The 19,356-nt window shown below is 57.9% G+C and overlaps 2 protein-coding genes across 2 annotated transcripts in view; one reads left to right on the forward strand and one right to left on the reverse strand.

Moving 5' to 3' along the window:
• Nucleotides 1–19,356, forward strand: part of dynlt2b (dynein light chain Tctex-type 2B) — an 832,392-nt gene that overhangs the window by 242,969 nt on the left and 570,067 nt on the right. The window lies entirely within an intron of this gene.
• LOC140389524 (organic solute transporter subunit alpha-like) overlaps nt 1–19,356 on the reverse strand; it is a 69,421-nt gene that overhangs the window by 18,397 nt on the left and 31,668 nt on the right. Inside the window, exon 6 of the mRNA XM_072473704.1 lies at nt 11,058–11,169. Coding sequence (XP_072329805.1) covers nt 11,058–11,169 — 112 coding nt within the window. The remainder of the gene's footprint in view (nt 1–11,057; nt 11,170–19,356) is intronic.

The following is a 19,356-nucleotide window of genomic DNA, read 5'->3' on the forward strand; positions in this document are numbered from 1 at the left end:
GTGGATGGGGTTGGGGTGTGGGTGGGGATGGGATGTGGGTGGGGGTGGGGATGGGGTGTGGGAGTGGCTGCGGGAGTGGATGGGGTTGGGGTATGGGTTGAGGTATGGGTGGGAGTTTGGGGTGAGGGTGGGTGCGGGAGTGGATGGGGTTGGGGTGTGGGTGGGGTTGTGGATGGGGTGTAGGTGGGGATGGGGTTGGGGGTGGATGTGTGGGGTTGTGGCTGGGGGTGGGTGTGGGTGGGGATGGGGTTCGGGGTGGATGTGTGGGGGTGTGGTTCCCTTTGGCCAACAAGAGGCGAGGCCACATTGGATTTGGTACTGGGTAATGAACCAGAACAGGTGTAGATCTGGAGGTAGGTGAGCACTTTGGTGATAGTGACCACAATTCGGTTACGTTTACTTTAGCGATGGAAAGGGATAGGTATATACCGCAGGGCAAGAGTTATATCTGGGGGAAAGGCAATTAACATAGACATAGACATAGAATTTACAGTGCAGAAGGAGGCCATTCAGCCCATCGAGTCTGCACCGGCTCTTGGAAAGAGCACCCTACCCAAGGTCAACACCTCAACCCTATCCCCATAACCCAGTAACCCCACCCAACACTAAGGGCAATTTTGGACACTAAGGGCAATTTATCATGGTCAGTCCACCTAACCTGCACATCTTTGGACTGTGGGAGGAAACCGGAGCACCCGGAGGAAACCCACGCAGACACGGGGAGAACGTGCAGACTCCGCACAGACAGTGACCCAAGCCGGAATTGAACCTGGGACCCTGGAGCTGTGAAGCAATTGTGCTAGCCACAATGCTACCATGATGCAATGAGGCAAGACAGGATGCACAGGATGGGGAAGGAAACTGCAGGGGATGGGCACAATTGAAATGTGGAGCTTGTTCAAGGAACAGCTACTGCGTATCCTTTTTAAAAAATATATATTTCCCTTAAACTTCAAACATAAAGAAATTTTAACAGTACATGTAACATGATAACCACACTCTAAGAAAAGAGTAACTAAACAACATGGTAAACTAATCAATGAACATAAAATGAAACTTCCCCCCCACCCCCCCCCCCCTCCCCTCCCCCCCCCCCCCCCCCCCCCCGGGTTGCTGCTGCTGGTCATCTATCTTCCCTCTAACGTTCCGCTAGGTAGTCGAGGAATGGTTGCCACCTTCTGGTGAACCCTTGAGCCGATCCTCTCAGTGCAAACTTCATCTGCTCCAGTTTTATGAATCCCGCCATATCATTTATCCAGGCCTCCAGTCCGGGGGGTTTCGCTTCCTTCCACGTGAGTAAAATCCTACGCCGGGCTACTAGGGACGCAAAGGCCACAACATCGGCCTCTTTCGCCTCCTGCACTCCCGGCTCATCCGCAAACTCCAAATAAAACTAACCCCCAGCCTGGTTTGACCCGGACCTTCACCACCTTCGAAATCACTCCCGTCACTCCCCTCCAGTGCCGGGCACAGCCAAAACATATGTGTGTGGTTTGCCGGGCTTCCGCCGCACCTCCCACACTTGTCCTCCACTCCGAAAAACCTGCTCAACCTTGCTCCCGTTATGTGTGCTCTATGTAGCACCTTAAATTGAATCAGGCTAAGCCTGGCACACGAGGAAGAGGAATTTACCCTGCTTAGGGCATCAGCCCACAGACCCTCCTCTATCTCCTCCCCGAGCTCTTCTTCCCACTTTCCTTTCAGTTCGCCCACCAGCTCCTCCCCCTCCTCTCTCATCTCTCGGTATATCTCTGACACCTTGCCCTCCCCAACCCACACCCCCGAGAGCATTCTATCCTGGATCCCCTGTGTCGAGAGCAATGGAAATTCCCTCACCTGTTGTCTTGTGAACGCCCTCACCTGCATATACCTAAAGAAATTTCCCCGGGGCAGCTTATACTTTTCCTCCAGCGCTCCCAAGCTCGCAAACGTCCCGTCTATAAATAAATCTCCCACCCTCCTGATTCCTACCCGGTGCCAGCTCTGGAATCCTCCGTCCAGCCTCCCTGGGGCAAACCTATGGTTGTTCCTGATTGGGGACCCCACCAGGGGTCCCCGCACCCCTCTCTGTCGCCTCCATTGTCCCCAGATATTTAATGTTGCCGCCACCACTGGGTTCGTGGTAAATTTTTTTGGTGAGAACGTTAGTGGCGCCGTCACCAGCGCCTCTAGACTCGTCCCTTTACAGGACTTTCTCTCTAGTCTTTTCCACGCCGCTCCCTCTCCCTCTATCATTCATTTACGGATCATTGCCACATTGGGGCCCAATAGTAGTCGCCCAAATTCGGCAGCGCCAGTCCCCCTCTATCTCTGCTACGTTGTAAGAACCCCCTCCTTACCCTCGGAACTTTCCCTGCCCACACGAAGCTCGTGATGCTCCTGTCTATTTTTTTAAAGAAGGCCTTAGTGATCAGTATAGGGAGACATTGGAATACAAATAGGAACCTCGGGAGGACCATCATCTTAATTGCCTGCACTCTGCCCGCCAGTGACAGTGGCTGCATGTCCCACCTCTTGAAGTCCTCTTCCATTTGTTCCACCAGTCGTGTCAGATTAAGTCTGTGCAAGGTTCCCCAGCTCCTGGCTATCTGAATCCCCAGGTATCGAAAGTTTCTTTCCACTTTCCTTAAAGACAGGCCATCTATCCCTCTACTCTGGTCCCCAGGGTGTATCACGAAAAGTTCACTCTTCCCCATGTTAAGCCTGTATCCCGAGAAATCTCCGAACTCCCTCAATATCTGCATGACCTCTGTCATCCCCCCCACTGGCTACTGCGTATCCTTGATAAGTAGGTACCTGTCAGGCAGGGAGGAAGTGGTCGAGCGAGGGAACCATGGTTTACTAAAGTAGTTGAATCACTTGTCAAGAGGGAGAAGGAGGCTTATGTAAAAATGAGACGTGAAGGTTCAGTTAGGGCGCTCGAGAGATACAATTTAGCTAGGTAGGACCTAAAGAAAGAGCTAAGAAGAGCCAGGAGGGGACATGAGAAGTCTTTGGCAGGTAGGATCAAGGATAACCCTAAAGCTTTCTATAGGTATGTCAGGAATAAAAGAATGACTAGGGTAAGAGTAGGGCCAGTCAAGAACAGTAGTGGGAAGTTGTGTGTGGAGTCTGAGGAGATAGGAGAGGCGCTAAATGAATATTTTTCGTCAGTATTCACACAGGAAAAAGACAATGTTGTCGAGGAGAATACTGAGATTCAGGCTACTAGACTAGAAGGGCTTGAGGTTCATAAGGAGGAGGTGTTAGCAATTCTGGAAAGTGTGAAAATAGATAAATCCCCTGGGCCGGATGGGATTTATCCTAGGATTCTCTGGGAAGCTAGGGAGGAGATTGCAGAGCCTTTGGCTTTGATCTTTATGTCGTCTTTGTCTACAGGAATAGTGCCAGAAGACTGGAGGATAGCAAATGTTGTCCCCTTGTTCAAGAAGGGAAGTAGAGACAACACCGGTAACTATAGACCAGTGAGCCTTAAAGTCTGGGAAAGGTTTATAAGAGATAGGATTTATAATCATCTAGAAAGGAATAATTTGATTAGAGATAGTCAACACGGTTTTGTGAAGGGTAGGTCGTGCCTCACAAACCTTATTGAGTTCTTTGAGAAGGTGACCAAACAGGTGGACCAGGGTAAAGCAGTTGATGTGGTGTATATGGATTTCAGTAAAGCGTTTGACAAGGTTCCCTACGGTAGGCTATTGCAGAAAATACGGAGGCATGGGATTCAGGGTGATTTAGCAGTTTGGATCAGAAATTGGCTAGCTGTAAGAAGACAGAGGGTGGTGGTTGATGGGAAATGTTCAGTCTGGAGTTCAGTTACTAGTGGTGTACCACAAGGATCTGTTTGGGGCCACTGCTGTCTGTCATTTTTATAAATGACCTGGAGGAGGGCGTAGAAGGATGGGTGAGTAAATTTGCAGATGACACTAAAGTCGGTGGAGTTGTGGACAGTGCGGAAGGATGTTGCAGGTTACAGAGGGACATAGATAAGCTGCAGAGCTGGGCTGAGAGGTGGCAAATGGAGTTTAATGCAGAAAAGTGTGAGGTGATTCATTTTGGAAGGAGTAACAGGAATACAGAGTACTGGGCTATTGGTAGGATTCTTGGTAGTGTGGATGAGAAGAGAGATCTCGGTGTCCATGTACATAGATCCCTGAAAGTTGCCACCCAGGTTGAGAGGGTTGTTAAAAAGGCGTACGGTGTGTTAGCTTTTATTGGTAGAGGTATTGAGTTTCGGAGCCATGAGGTCATGTTGCAGCTGTACAAAACTCTGGTGCGGCCGCATTTGGAGTATTACGTGCAATTCTGGTCGCTGCATCATAGGAAGGATGTGGAAGCATTGGAAAGGGTGCAGAGGAGATTTACCAGAATGTTGCCTGGTATGGAGGGAAGATCTTATGAGGAAAGGCTGAGGGACTTATGTCTGTTTTCATTAGAGAGAAGAAGGTTAAGAGGTGACTTAATTGAGGCATACAAGATGATCAGAGGATTGGATAGGGTGGACAGTGAGAGCCTTTTTCCTCGGATGGTGATGGCTAGCATGAGGGGACATAGCTTTAAATTGAGGGGAGATAGATATAGGACAGATGTCAGAGGTAGGTTCTTTACTCAGAGAGTAGTAAGGGAGTGGAATGCCCTGCCTGCAACAGTAGTGGACTCGCCAACACTAAGGGCATTCAAATGGTCATTGGATAGACATATGGACGAGAAGGGAATAGTGTAGATGGGCTTTAGAGTGGTTTCACAGGTCGGCGCAACATCGAGGGCCGAAGGGCCTGTACTGCGCTGTAATGTTCTGTGGGGTGTGGGTGGGGTTGTGAATGGGGAGTGGGTGGGGATGGGGATGTGGGTTGGGGTGTGGGTGTGGGTGTGGGTAGGGGTGTGGGTGTGCATGTGGGTGGGGTGTGGGTGGGGATGGGGGAGTGGGTGGGGGTGTGGGTGGGGAGTGGGTGCGTATGGGTGGGAGTGGGGGTGTGGGTGGGGGATGGGTGTGGGTGGGTGGGTGTGGGTGGGGGTTGGCATGTGGGTGGGGGTGTGGGTATGAGTGGGGGTGTGGATGGTGGTGGGGTTGTGGGTGGTGGTGTGGGTGGGTGGGGTGCTGGGTGGGGTTGTGGGTGCGGGTGTGGGTTAGGGTGGGGGAGTGGGTGGGGGTGGGTGGGGGAGTGGGTGGGGTTGTGGGAGTGGGGTTGTGGGAGTGGGTGTGGATGGGGGTGGGGTTGTGGGAATGGGTGGGGGAGTGGGTGTTGGTGGGGGTGTGGGTGGGGTGGTGGGTGGGGTTGTGGGGGTGGGGGTGGTTGGGGTGGGTATGGGTGGGGGAGTGGGTGTGGGTGGGGGACAGGGTCGGGGTGAGTGGGGGTATGGGGGGGTGGGGAAGTGGGTGTGGGTGGGGGTGCTGTGGGGGGGTGGGTGGGGGGTGGGTGGGGGTGGGGTGTGGTTGGGGGTGGGGGTGGAGGTGGGGGTGTTGGTGGGGGTGGGGGCGTGGGTGGGGGTGGGGGTGTGGGTGGGGGTGTGGGTGTGGGTGGGGTGGCGGCTTGGGTTGGGGTGTGGTTGGGGGTGGGTGTGTTGGTGGGGGTGAGGATGTGGGTGTGGGAAGGGGTGTGGGTGTGGGGGGGGGTGGGGGTGTGGGTGGGGGTGTGGGTGTGGGTGGGGTGGCGGCTTGGGTGTGGGTGGGGGCGTGGGTGCGGGTGGGGGTGGAGGCGTGGGTGGGGGTGGGGGTGTGGGTGGGGGTGTGGGTGTGGGTGGGGTGGCGGCTTGGGTTGGGGTGTGGTTGGGGGTGGGTGTGTTGGTGGGGGTGAGGATGTGGGTGTGGGAAGGGGTGTGGGTGTGGGGGGGGGTGGGGTATTCCCACTGTGGGAATAAATCTCTCCTCATCTCAGTCCTAAATGGCCCGCCCTGTATCCTGAGACTGTGACCCCTTGTCCGAGACCCCCCCCAGACAGAGGGAAAGAACATCCCTGTATCCAGTCTGTGCAGCCCCGTCAGAATTGTATACGTTTCAATCAGATCCCCTCTCATTCTTCTAAATTCCAGTGAACACAGACCCAGTCGACCCAATCCCTTCTCCTACGGCAATCCCGCCGTCCCAACGCGGTCCGTCCCATCGCGGTCCGTCCCAACGTGGTCCGTCCCAACGCGGTCCGTCCCATCGCGGTCCGTCCCAACGTGGTCCGTCCCAACGCGGTCCGTCCCAACGCGGTCCGTCCCATCGCGGTCCGTCCCATCGCGGTCCGTCCCATCGCGGTCCGTCCCATCGCGGTCCGTCCCAACGCGGTCCGTCCCATCGCGGTCCGTCCCAACGCGGTCCGTCCCATCGCGGTCCGTCCCAACGCGGTCCGTCCCAACGCGGTCCGTCCCATCGCGGTCCGTCCCAACGCGGTCCGTCCCATCGCGGTCCGTCCCATCGCGGTCCGTCCCAACGCGGTCCGTCCCATCGCGGTCCGTCCCAACGCGGTCCGTCCCATCGCGGTCCGTCCCATCGCGGTCCGTCCCAACGCGGTCCGTCCCATCGCGGTCCGTCCCATCGCGGTCCGTCCCAACGCGGTCCGTCCCATCGCGGTCCGTCCCATCGCGGTCCGTCCCAACGCGGTCCGTCCCAACGCGGTCCGTCCCAACGTGGTCCGTCCCAACGCGGTCCGTCCCATCGCGGTCCGTCCCAACGCGGTCCGTCCCATCGCGGTCCGTCCCAACGTGGTCCGTCCCAACGCGGTCCGTCCCAACGCGGTCCGTCCCATCGCGGTCCGTCCCAACGCGGTCCGTCCCAACGCGGTCCGTCCCATCGCGGTCCGTCCCATCGCGGTCCGTCCCAACGCGGTCCGTCCCATCGCGGTCCGTCCCATCGCGGTCCATCCCAACGCGGTCCGTTCCATCGCGGTCCGTTCCATCGCGGTCCGTCCCATCGCAGTCCGTCCCATCGCGGTCCTTCCCAACGCGGTCCGTTCCATCGCGGTCCGTCCCAACGCGGTCCGTTCCATCGCGGTCCGTCCCAACGCGGTCCGTCCCAACGCGGTCCGTCCCATCGCGGTCCGTCCCATCGCGGTCCGTCCCAACGCGGTCCGTCCCATCGCGGTCCGTCCCATCGCAGTCCGTCCCATCGCGGTCCGTCCCATCGCGGTCCTTCCCAACGCGGTCCGTTCCATCGCGGTCCGTCCCATCGCGGTCCTTCCCAACGCGGTCCGTCCCATCGCGGTCCGTCCCATCGCGGTCCGTCCCATCGCGGTCCGTCCCATCGCGGTCCGTCCCATCGCGGTCCGTCCCATCGCGGTCCGTCCCAACGCGGTCCGTCCCATCGCGGTCCGTCCCAACACGGTCCGTCCCATCGCGGTCCGTCCCAACGCGGTCCGTCCCAACGCGGTCCGTCCCATCGCGGTCCGTCCCATCGCGGTCCGTCCCATCGCGGTCCGTCCCAACGCGGTCCGTCCCATCGCGGTCCGTCCCAACGCGGTCCGTCCCAACGCGGTCCGTCCCAACGCGGTCCGTCCCAACGCGGTCCGTTCCATCGCGGTCCGTCCCATCGCGGTCCGTCCCATCGCGGTCCGTCCCATCGCGGTCCGTCCCATCGCGGTCCGTCCCAACACGGTCCGTCCCATCGCGGTCCGTCCCAACGCGGTCCGTCCCAACGCGGTCCGTCCCATCGCGGTCCGTCCCATCGCGGTCCGTCCCATCGCGGTCCGTCCCAACGCGGTCCGTTCCATCGCGGTCCGTCCCAACGCGGTCCGTCCCATCGCGGTCCGTCCCATCGCGGTCCGTCCCATCGCGGTCCGTCCCAACGCGGTCCGTCCCATCGCGGTCCGTCCCAACGCGGTCCGTCCCAACGCGGTCCGTCCCAACGTGGTCCGTCCCAACGCGGTCCGTCCCATCGCGGTCCGTCCCAACGCGGTCCGTCCCAACGCGGTCCGCCCATCGCGGTCCGTCCCATCGCGGTCCGTCCCAACGCGGTCCGTCCCATCGCGGTCCGTCCCATCGCGGTCCTTCCCAACGCGGTCCGTCCCATCGCGGTCCGTCCCAACGCGGTCCGTCCCAACGCGGTCCGTCCCATCGCGGTCCGTCCCATCGCGGTCCGTCCCAATGCGGTCCGTCCCAACGCGGTCCGTCCCAACGCGGTCCGTCCCATCGCGGTCCGTCCCAACGCGGTCCGTCCCAATGCGGTCCGTCCCAACGCGGTCCGTCCCAACGCGGTCCGTCCCATCGCGGTCCGTCCCATCGCGGTCCGTCCCAACGCGGTCCGTCCCATCGCGGTCCGTCCCAACGCGGTCCGTCCCATCGCGGTCCGTCCCAACGCGGTCCGTCCCAACGCGGTCCGTCCCATCGCGGTCCGTCCCATCGCGGTCCGTCCCAATGCGGTCCGTCCCAACGCGGTCCGTCCCAACGCGGTCCGTCCCATCGCGGTCCGTCCCAACGCGGTCCGTCCCAATGCGGTCCGTCCCAACGCGGTCCGTCCCAACGCGGTCCGTCCCATCGCGGTCCGTCCCATCGCGGTCCGTCCCAACGCGGTCCGTCCCATCGCGGTCCGTCCCAACGCGGTCCGTCCCATCGCGGTCCGTCCCATCGCGGTCCGTCCCATCGCGGTCCGTCCCAACGCGGTCCGTCCCATCGCGGTCCGTCCCAACGCGGTCCGTCCCATCGCGGTCCGTCCCAATGCGGTCCGTCCCAACGCGGTCCGTCCCAACGCGGTCCGTCCCAACGCGGTCCGTCCCATCGCGGTCCGTCCCATCGCGGTCCGTCCCATCGCGGTCCGTCCCAACGCGGTCCGTCCCAACGCGGTCCGTCCCATCGCGGTCCGTCCCATCGCGGTCCGTCCCAACGCGGTCCGTCCCATCGCGGTCCGTCCCAACGCGGTCCGTCCCAACGCGGTCCGTCCCATCGCGGTCCGTCCCAACGCGGTCCGTCCCATCGCGGTCCGTCCCAACGCGGTCCGCCCATCGCGGTCCGTCCCAACGCGGTCCGTCCCAACGCGGTCCGTCCCAACGCGGTCCGTCCCAACGCGGTCCGTCCCAACGCGGTCCGTCCCATCGCGGTCCGTCCCATCGCGGTCCGTCCCAACGCGGTCCGTCCCAACGCGGTCCGTCCCATCGCGGTCCGTCCCAACGCGGTCCGTCCCATCGCGGTCCGTCCCATCGCGGTCCGTCCCATCGCGGTCCGTCCCATCGCGGTCCGTCCCAACGCGGTCCGTCCCATCGCGGTCCGTCCCAACGCGGTCCGTCCCAACGCGGTCCGTCCCAACGCGGTCCGTCCCAACGCGGTCCGTCCCAACGCGGTCCGTCCCATCGCGGTCCGTCCCATCGCGGTCCGTCCCATCGCGGTCCGTCCCATCGCGGTCCGTCCCATCGCGGTCCGTCCCATCGCGGTCCGTCCCAACGCGGTCCGTCCCATCGCGGTCCGTCCCAACGCGGTCCGTCCCAACGCGGTCCGTCCCAACGCGGTCCTTCCCAACGCGGTCCGTCCCATCGCGGTCCGTCCCAACGCGGTCCGTCCCAACGCGGTCCGTCCCAACGCGGTCCTTCCCAACGCGGTCCGTCCCATCGCGGTCCGTCCCAACGCGGTCCTTCCCAACGCGGTCCGTCCCATCGCGGTCCGTCCCAACGCGGTCCGTCCCATCGCGGTCCTTCCCATCGCGGTCCGTCCCATCGCAGTCCGTCCCATCGCGGTCCGTCCCATCGCGGTCCGTCCCATCGCGGTCCTTCCCATCGCGGTCCGTCCCAACGCGGTCCGTCCCAACGCGGTCCGTCCCAACGCGGTCCTTCCCAACGCGGTCCGTCCCATCGCGGTCCGTCCCATCGCGGTCCGTCCCATCGCGGTCCGTCCCATCGCGGTCCGTCCCAACGCGGTCCGTCCCAACGCGGTCCTTCCCAACGCGGTCCGTCCCAACGCGGTCCGTCCCATCGCGGTCCGTCCCATCGCGGTCCGTCCCATCGCGGTCCGTCCCAACGCGGTCCGTCCCAACGCGGTCCGTCCCAACGCGGTCCGTCCCATCGCGGTCCGTCCCAACGCGGTCCGTCCCAACGCGGTCCGTCCCATCGCGGTCCGTCCCAACGCGGTCCGTCCCATCGCGGTCCGTCCCATCGCGGTCCGTCCCAACGCGGTCCGTCCCAACGCGGTCCGTCCCATCGCGGTCCGTCCCAACGCGGTCCGTCCCAACGCGGTCCGTCCCATCGCGGTCCGTCCCATCGCGGTCCGTCCCAACGCGGTCCGTCCCATCGCGGTCCGTCCCATCGCGGTCCGCCCATCGCGGTCCGTCCCAACGCGGTCCGTCCCATCGCGGTCCGTCCCATCGCGGTCCGTCCCAACGCGGTCCGTCCCAACGCGGTCCGTCCCAACGCGGTCCGTCCCATCGCGGTCCGTCCCAACGCGGTCCGTCCCATCGCGGTCCGTCCCAACGCGGTCCGTCCCATCGCGGTCCGCCCATCGCGGTCCGTCCCAACGCGGTCCGTCCCATCGCGGTCCGTCCCAACGCGGTCCGTCCCATCGCGGTCCGTCCCATCGCGGTCCGTCCCATCGCGGTCTGTCCCATCGCGGTCCGTCCCAACGCGGTCCGTCCCAACGCGGTCCGTCCCATCGCGGTCTGTCCCAACGCGGTCCGTCCCAACGCGGTCCGTCCCATCGCGGTCCGTCCCAACGCGGTCCGTCCCAACGCGGTCCGTCCCAATGCGGTCCGTCCCAACGCGGTCCGTCCCAACGCGGTCCGTCCCAACGCGGTCCGGCCCAACGCGGTCCGTCCCAACGCGGTCCGTCCCAACGCGGTCCGTCCCAACGCGGTCTGTACCACCTGTCCATGCTCTAGCTCCCAGATATAAGACTTGCATTTGTGGGGAGACTATTTGAGGTTGACCAATAATTCGAGCAGGGGAGACGGGATCAACTGATATTGGAGCCAGTAAAATGAGATCGTTTTATAAACTGGGGCAACATAAGAGTTGCGATTTATAGCTTTGGTCAGGAGGTGAGAGAGAACTGCCTTGCTCTTTTACACAGTGCTGTCCGCGGGATATTTAATGTCCATCCAGACAGCAGACAACGCCTTTGACTTCCCATCCAAAAGTCAGAATTAATAATATTTCACTCACATCGTCCGGGTCGTAGAGTCCGTTTGTCCATAAAACGATTCCCAGGAAATAAATGACAGGTCGGAGAAATGCGACTTGGAATGATCCCAACACGAAAATCTTGAACTTCCGTCTGAGCAGAAAGAATTAAACCAATAGATTCCCTGACGACTGCCGGTGGTTCACAGCTTTCACACACATCCGCCGAAAGACGATCATTTTCTACAGTCTGCATTCATGTAGCGCCTTTGACGTTGCAAAACATGCCCCAGGTGCTCCACAGAAACATCGCCACACAAATATCTCACACTCAGCTACATGTGTCCTAAACCTTGTTTGAAGAGGTTTGCTTTAAGGAGCGTCTCACAGGGCGAGGAGAGAAGTGGAGATTTTAGGGAGGGAATTCCGGAGCTTAGGACCCGGGCAGTCGAAGACAGGGCCGCCATTGATGGAGTGAAGGAAATCGGGGATGGGCAAGTGGTCAGAATTGGAGGAGCAGGCCATTCAGCCTATCGAGCCTGATCCTGGCTGACTTGCTGTAACAATCCTCATCTTCACTCTCCCGCCTTAACTCCAGAATCCTCGATTTCCTCACTGATTAAAAATCTATCTCAGCCTCGAACATGCTTTTTTAAATAATATTTTTATTAAGTGTCAAAAATACAAACAGCAGTAAGCTAAAAAAAAAAGCTAATTCTTGCAAACCCCTTCCTGAAACATTTGTCCCCCTCCCCCCAGCAGCTAACAATGGCCAATTCCTTGAAATTAAATATAAACAGTTGCCATCTCCGCAAGAACCCTTCAACTGACCCCTCACGGTCTACTTGACCTTCTTGAGGTGCTAATACTCCATTTAGACACCTAGCCACTCCAAGGCACGAGGTGGCGTCACCAGCCTCCAGTTCAAGAGCTCTCGCCACACCCGTCCGCAGCTCTGGCAAGTCCGGCACCCCAAATATAACCGCTAAAGGACACGGCTCTGGCTCAATGATCAGGATCGCCAACAAGCTCCTGAGAAAGGAGGCCCAAAGTCCCACATGTTTGGTGCAGGACTAGAAGATGTTTGCGTGCCATGCAAACCCCCTCGAGCCGGGCTCACACCTACCCTCAACCATCGCAAAGAAACAACTCGCTCTGGCCTTGCTGAGGTGCACCCTAAACGCCACCTTGAGCTGGATCAGGCTCAGCTTCGCGCTCGATGATGTGACGTTCACCCAGTGAATGGCCTCACGCCACACCTCCTCCTCTGTTAGAGATCCCCATCTCCGCCTCCCAAAGGGCCTTCACCCCTTCAGTCGAGATCAAACCCCCCCTCAAAATCCGTCCATATATGCAGGACGTACTTCCACCTTCCGACCCCGAACAGGAAGGATCCCCTCCAGCAAGGATGGTGGTGCCGTCACTGGGAATGTCGGAAACAAAATTCTGTACCTGGAGGTACCTGAAGAATTCGGCCCCCCGCCCCCCCCCCCCCCGCGAATTTCTCTTCCAATTCCTCCAGGCTGGCAGACGGCCCCTCCCGGAATAATTACTCACCCTCTCCTGCCCCTTCCCCTTCCCAAATGCAGCATCCAACCTCGCCGGCTCGAGCAAGAGGTTAACACAAACATGGACCCGCCTTGACAGTGACTCCACCTTCAAATACTTTAAAAAAAAATTTAGAGTACCCAATTATTTTTTTTCCAATTAAGGGGCAGTTTAGCATGGCCAATCCACACAGATCCTGCACATCTTTGGGTTGTGGGGTTGAAACCCCCGCCGACACAGGGAGAATGTGCAAACTCCACACGGACAATGATCCAGGACCAGGATTCGAACCCAGATCCTCAGCACCGCAGTCCCAGTGTTAACCACTGCGCCACCCGCTGCCCTCAGCTGGAAATACTGACGGAGATTCTCCCATACCTTTAAAGTGGAGACAACAACCGGGTTTGATGAGTACTTTGCCAGAGCAAATGGCAGAGACGCCGTAGCCAGCGTCGCCAAACTGGACCCTCTACACGACCCAGACTCCATCTGCAGCCAGGTAGACCCCGAGACCCACAGCACCCCAACACCACCTGTGGTGTTGGATGCTCTGGTGCACAGATGAGCCAACACAGTTGTATGTGGTACAACTCTATTTTATTTTAACTCTTGTATACAGTTCGTTCTGGATACTCTGCACGAGCTGTCTCCCTGAGTGTGTCGTGTAGCAGGTCTGTCCTTGTCCGTGTCTCCAGCTAATACTGACCACCAGGTGTCGTGTTTGTGCTTTTATATCTTTCTGTGATTGGTTGTGGTGGTGTGTGTTCTGATTTGTCTGTTGGTGTGTCTATCATGATGTGTGTGTTTGAATATCTTGACACCACCTCCGCATCCCAGTGACAAAATATCAAATTTGGCAACGCAAGACCCCCCCGACTCTCTATCCCCCTGCAGGACACCTCTCCGAATCCTTGGAGTGTTCCCCACTCACCTGAAACCTGATTTAAGCCGCCCAACCCACTGGGAAAATGACCGGAGCAGAATCTCAGCAAGCTGTTCATCGTGATCGACTGAACCCGGACCACCAAGGCCAACGGAGGCTGTCCCACCGGGACAATGGGAGGCTGTCCCACCGGGACAATGGGAGGCGGTCCCACCGGGACAATGGGAGGCGGTCCCACCGGGACAATGGGAGGCTGTCCCACCGGGACAATGGGACGCTGTCCCAACAGGACAATGGGAGGCTGTCCCACCTGGACAAAGGGAGGCTGTCCCACCGGGACAATGGGAGGCTGTCCCACCGGGACAATGGGAGACTGTCCCACCGGGACAATGGGAGACTGTCCCACCGGGACAGTGGGAGGCTGTCCCACCGGGACAATGGGAGGCTGTCCCACCGGGACAATGGGAGGCTGTCCCACCGGGACAATGGGAGGCTGTCCCACCGGGACAATGGGAGGCTGTCCCACCGGGACAATGGGAGGCTGTCCCACCGGGACAATGGGACGCTGTCCCACCGGGACAATAGGAGGCTGTCCCACCGGGACAATGGGAGGCTGTCCCACCGGGACAATGGGAGGCTGCCTCACCGGGACAATGGGACGCTGTCCCACCGGGACAATAGGAGGCTGTCCCACCGGGACAATGGGAGGCGGTCCCACCGGGACAATGGGAGGCTGCCTCACCGGGACAATGGGACGCTGTCCCACCGGGACAATAGGAGGCTGTCCCACCGGGACAATGGGAGGCTGTCCCACCGGGACAATGGGAGGCTGCCTCACCGGGACAATGGGACGCTGTCCCACCGGGACAAAGGGAGGCTGTCCCACCGGGACAAAGGGAGGCTGTCCCACCGGGATAACGGGAGGCGGTCCCACCGGGACAATGGGAGACTGTCCCACCGGGACAATGGGAGGCTGTCCCACCGGGACAATGGGAGGCGGTCCCACCGGGACAATGGGAGGCGGTCCCACCGGGATAATGGGAGGCTGTCCCAACAGGACAATGGGAGGCTGTCCCACCGGGACAATAGGAGGCTGTCCCACCTGGACAATGGGAGGCTGTCCCACCGGGACAATGGGAGGCGGTCCCACCGGGACAATGGGAGGCTGTCCCACCGGGACAATGGGAGGCTGTCCCACCGGGATAACGGGAGGCGGTCCCACCGGGATAATGGGAGGCTGTCCCACCGGGACAATGGGAGGCCGTCCCACTGGGACAATGGGAGGCTGTCCCACCGGGATAACGGGAGGCGGTCCCACCGGGATAATGGGAGACTGTCCCACCGGGACAATGGGAGGCTGTCCCACCGGGACAATGAGAGGCTGTCCCACCGGGACAATGGGAGGCGGTCCCACCGGGACAATGGGAGGCTGTCCCACCGGGACAATGGGAGGCGGTCCCACCGGGACAATGGGAGGCTGCCTCACCGGGACAATGGGAGGCGGTCCCACCGGGACAATGGGAGGCTGTCCCACCGGGACAATGGGAGGCTGCCTCACCTTTGCAGGTCAGCCTTGACCCTATTCAACAGGCTGATATAATTAAATTTACGGAGCCGCTCCTAATCCTGGAGTCTCCGGAGCCCCAGGTACCAAAGCCTAGTCCCGGCCAGGTGGACAGGTAGCGACACGACCCGCACTCTGTGGGATCCTTATCCTTTTTCAAGGGAAGAGAGATGGATGCCTGCCCAAGCGTCCTGGGGGGAGAATCCCGAGCCAGAGAATCATTAAACAGTCCCATCAATAATAGAAGCAGCAGATCCGCTAACCTCTTGTAGAATTCCACCGGGAAACCATCCGGTCTCGGTGCCTTCCCTGTCTGCATTTGTCCCAACGCTGTTTGAACCTCCTCCAAACCCGGTGCTGCCTCCAGCCCTTCCCGCAATTGTTTCCCCACCTTGGGAAACTCCAGAACCCCTAAAAACTCTGACATTCCCAACTCGTCCTCGGGTGGCTCCGACCTATAAAGCCTTTCAGAAAAGGTTTGAAATGCTCCAGTCACCTTGTCCAGGCAGAAACCAGGCCACCCTCCGAATCCCTGAGTGGTCCCCCTGGCAGCCTCCTGCCGCCTTAGCTGGTGAGCCAAGAGACGGTGACTTTCTCTCCATACTCATACACCACCCCCTCAAACGCCTCAGCTGGCACACCCCACCCTCTCCCTAACCTTGAGCATACTTAAGGACCCAGCCGCTGCAGCTCTCTGCGGTAAAGGTTCCACAGGTTCACTAGAAACATACATAGAAAATAGAAGCAGGAGGATGGTCATTCAGCCCCTTAAGCCTCAGAGAGAAGAAATTCCTTTTTACCTCTTCTTAAATGGGCGAGCCCCTTACTCTGTGATTGTGCCCCCTGGTCCTAGACTCTCCTACAAGAGGAAACATCCTCTCAGCATCGACCCTGTCAAACCCCCTGAGAATCCGATATGTCTCAACAAGGCTGCCTCTCATTCTTCTAAACTCCCAATGAGGACAGGCCCGACCTACTCAACCCCTCCTCATAAGAAAACCCCTCCCTCCCTGGGATCAACCCAGTGAGCCTTCTCTGGGCAGCCTCCAACTCCAGTATGTCTTTCCTTAGATAAGGGATCAGAACTGGTCACAGTATTCCAGGTGTGGTCTAACTAGTGCCTTGTATAGTTTTAACAGGACTTCCCTACTTTTATACTCCAATCTCTTTGAAATAAAGGCCATCATTCCATTTCCCTTCCCAATCACCTGCTGAACTTGCATACTAGTGTTTTGTGATTGACGCATGAGGATCCCCAAGTACATCTGAGTTTTCTGCCGTCTTTCTCCATTTGTGGGGTTGCAGGAGGTTACAGAGGTTTTTTAGAAATAAGTTTAGAGTCCCCGTTCATTTTTTCCAATTAAGGGGCACATCTTTTGGGTTGTGGGGGTGAGACCCACGCAGACACGGGGAGAATGTGCAAACTCCACACGGACAGTGACCCAGGGCCGGGATCGAACCCGGGACCTCGGCGTTGTGAGGCAGCTGTGCTAACCACTGCGACCCCGTGCTGCCCGAGGAGGTTACAGCAATAGAGATGGGCAATGCGTTGAAGGGTAGCTGAAAACAAGGATGAGAATTTTAATACTGTGATGTTGCTGGACTGGGAGCTGATGTAATTCAGCGAGCACAGGGGAGGTGGGGAACAGGACTGGGAGTGAGTTCAAGCAATGATGGCAGAGTTTTGGCTGAATTCATGCTGATAAGATGGTGGGGTCGGAGAGCAAGTACTGATTTATCATTGCAAGCAGGCCATGTGACACAGCTATTGGGGCAGCACGGTGGCATTGTGGATAGCACAATTGCTTCACAGCTCCAGGGTCCCAGGTTCGATTCCGGCTTGGGTCACTGTCTGTGCGGAGTCTGCACATCCTCCCCGTGTGTGCGTGGGTTTCCTCCGGGTGCTCCGGTTTCCTCCCACAGTCCAAAGATGTGCAGGTTAGGTGGATTGGCCATGCTAAATTGCCCTTAGTGTCCAAAATTGCCCTTAGTGTTGGGTGGGGTTACTGGGTTCTGGGGATAGGGTGGACGTGTGGACCTTGGGTAGGGCGCTCTTTCCAAGAGCCGGTGCAGACTCGATGGGCCGAATGGCCTCCTTCTGCACTGTAAATTCTATGATTCTCTGATTCTATTTTAGTCAGCTTTGGAGCTGCAGTACAGCTGGTGTCCACCGAGTGGTGCTGCTGCTCCATGCTCAATGACTGTTCAGCAGTGCCACCAGCAGAGACATGGCGGTACTGCAGAGAGAATGCACAGGGATTTTAATCCCATGCATTTTCTGCTTTGCTCACTATGTTTTTATAATCATGTCAACATTATTATCCCTTAAAGCCGTGTAAAACCTAATCATGATTGCAAAATGATATATTTTTGCAAAGGAACGAAGTTGCATCGATAGCGCACATTACCAAAGTGGGAGACCATTCGCCCTCAATCCTGCTCCCCAATCTCCTTCCTTCGCGGATTGGCTGGTGCAGTATTTGTTATTCATCCCTAATTTCCCTTGAGCTGGGTGAACGGTCTGCTTGGCCGTTTCAGAGTCAACCACACATGTTGGGCCAGGCGCCCGGCTTCCTCCCCAAAGGCCACGAGCCAACCAGGAGGTTTTCTGATCGTCCTCAAGGTCGCCAGTACTGAGACCTGCTCGACATTCCAGCTTGAACAATTTAAACTCCGCCGTGGTGGGGTTTGAACCCCTGTCCCCGGAGCGTGGGGCTGGATTTCTGATACCAGCGACATTCCCACCCCACCACTGCCTCCCCAATCCTGCAGCTGACCTGAGTTTTAGTTCCGCCTTGTGGGTCATGGAAATAAAGGGACAGCAGCGGCGCGGATACGGAACTGACTGAGTGGCAGGAAACAGGGGGCAACGGATATTTTTTGGGCAGGTTTGTGGCGGTGTTCCCCAGGGGTCAGTGTTGGGTCGCTTGCTTTCTCCTGATCTCGATCTCGGTGCGCAAGGAACGATTTCAAAGTTTGCGGTTGATCCGAAACTTTGAAGCACTGTAAACTATGAAGAGGACAGGGCAGAGCTTCAGGAGATCACAGGCAAGTTGGTGGAGTGGACAGATAGGTGGCAGATGAGGTTCAATGCGGAGAAATATTGATGCATTGGCACAGGGCTAAATCGCTGGCTTTGAAAGCAGACCAAGGCAGGCCAGCAGCACGGTTCAATTCCCGTACCAGCCTCCCCGAACAGGCGTCGGAATGTGGCGACTAGGGACTTTTCACAGTAACTTCATTTGAAGCCTACTTGTGACAATAAGCGATTTTCATTTCATTTCATTTCATTCTTGAATAGTAAGATTTCTTACTATTCTTGCCGGAAGAACATGGGGAGAAAATATAAAAGAAATGGCAAAATTCTTAAAGGGATGCATTGAGCAGATGGACCTGGGTGTAAATATGTAAAGATCATTGAAGGTTGCAGGTTAAGTGGAGCGAGCAGTTAATAGTATCCAGAAGGAACAAACAATAAAACAGGGAAAGATGAATATTGGTTTTTGCTTCCGGGTATGCCTCTGTTAACGTATCCAAGAATGCTATTTGCTTTATTAACCGCGTTCTCAATCTGTTCTGCCACCTTCAATGACTTGTACATACGTACACCCAGGTCCCCCTGCACCCCCTTTAGAGTTGCACTCCCTGGTTTATGTTGTCTCTACGTGTTCTTCCGACCAAAATGCATCATCTCACACTTCTCCCCATCTGCCCCCTTTCCAGTACACAAACGATGGGCTGAATGGCCTCTTTCGGCACAGCAACAATTCTGCGATTTTCTGATTTGCAGGCGGAGGCTCCACAAATATCCCCATCCTCAATGATGGAGGATTCCGCCCACCTGTGCAAAAGACAAATATTCACAACAATCTTCAGTCAGAAGTGCCGAGGGGATGATGCATCTCAGTCTCCTCTGGAGGTCCCCAGCGTCACAGGTATCAGTCTGCAGCCAATACGATTCACCCCACGTGATATCAAGAAATGGTTGAAGGCACTGGATACTGCAAAGGCTGTGGGCCCTGATAATATTCCGGCAATAGTACTGAAGATTTGTGCTCCAGAGCTTGCTGTGCCCCTAACCAAGCTGTTCCTGTATAACTACAACACTGGCATCTACCTGGCAATGTAGCAAATTGCTCAGGTGTGTCCTGTACACAAGAAACAGGACAAATCCAACCCAGCCAATTACCGCCCTGTCAGTCTCCTCTCCATCATCAGCAAAGTGATGGAAGGAGTCATCAACAGTTTGGGTTCCGCCAGGGTCACTCAGCTCCTGACCTCATTACAGCCTTGGTTCAAACACGGACAAAAAACCTGAATGCCAGAGGTGAGGTGAGAATGACTGC

Source organism: Scyliorhinus torazame, chromosome 14 (assembly GCF_047496885.1).
Source record: "Scyliorhinus torazame isolate Kashiwa2021f chromosome 14, sScyTor2.1, whole genome shotgun sequence".
Classification (NCBI taxonomy): domain Eukaryota; kingdom Metazoa; phylum Chordata; class Chondrichthyes; order Carcharhiniformes; family Scyliorhinidae; genus Scyliorhinus; species Scyliorhinus torazame.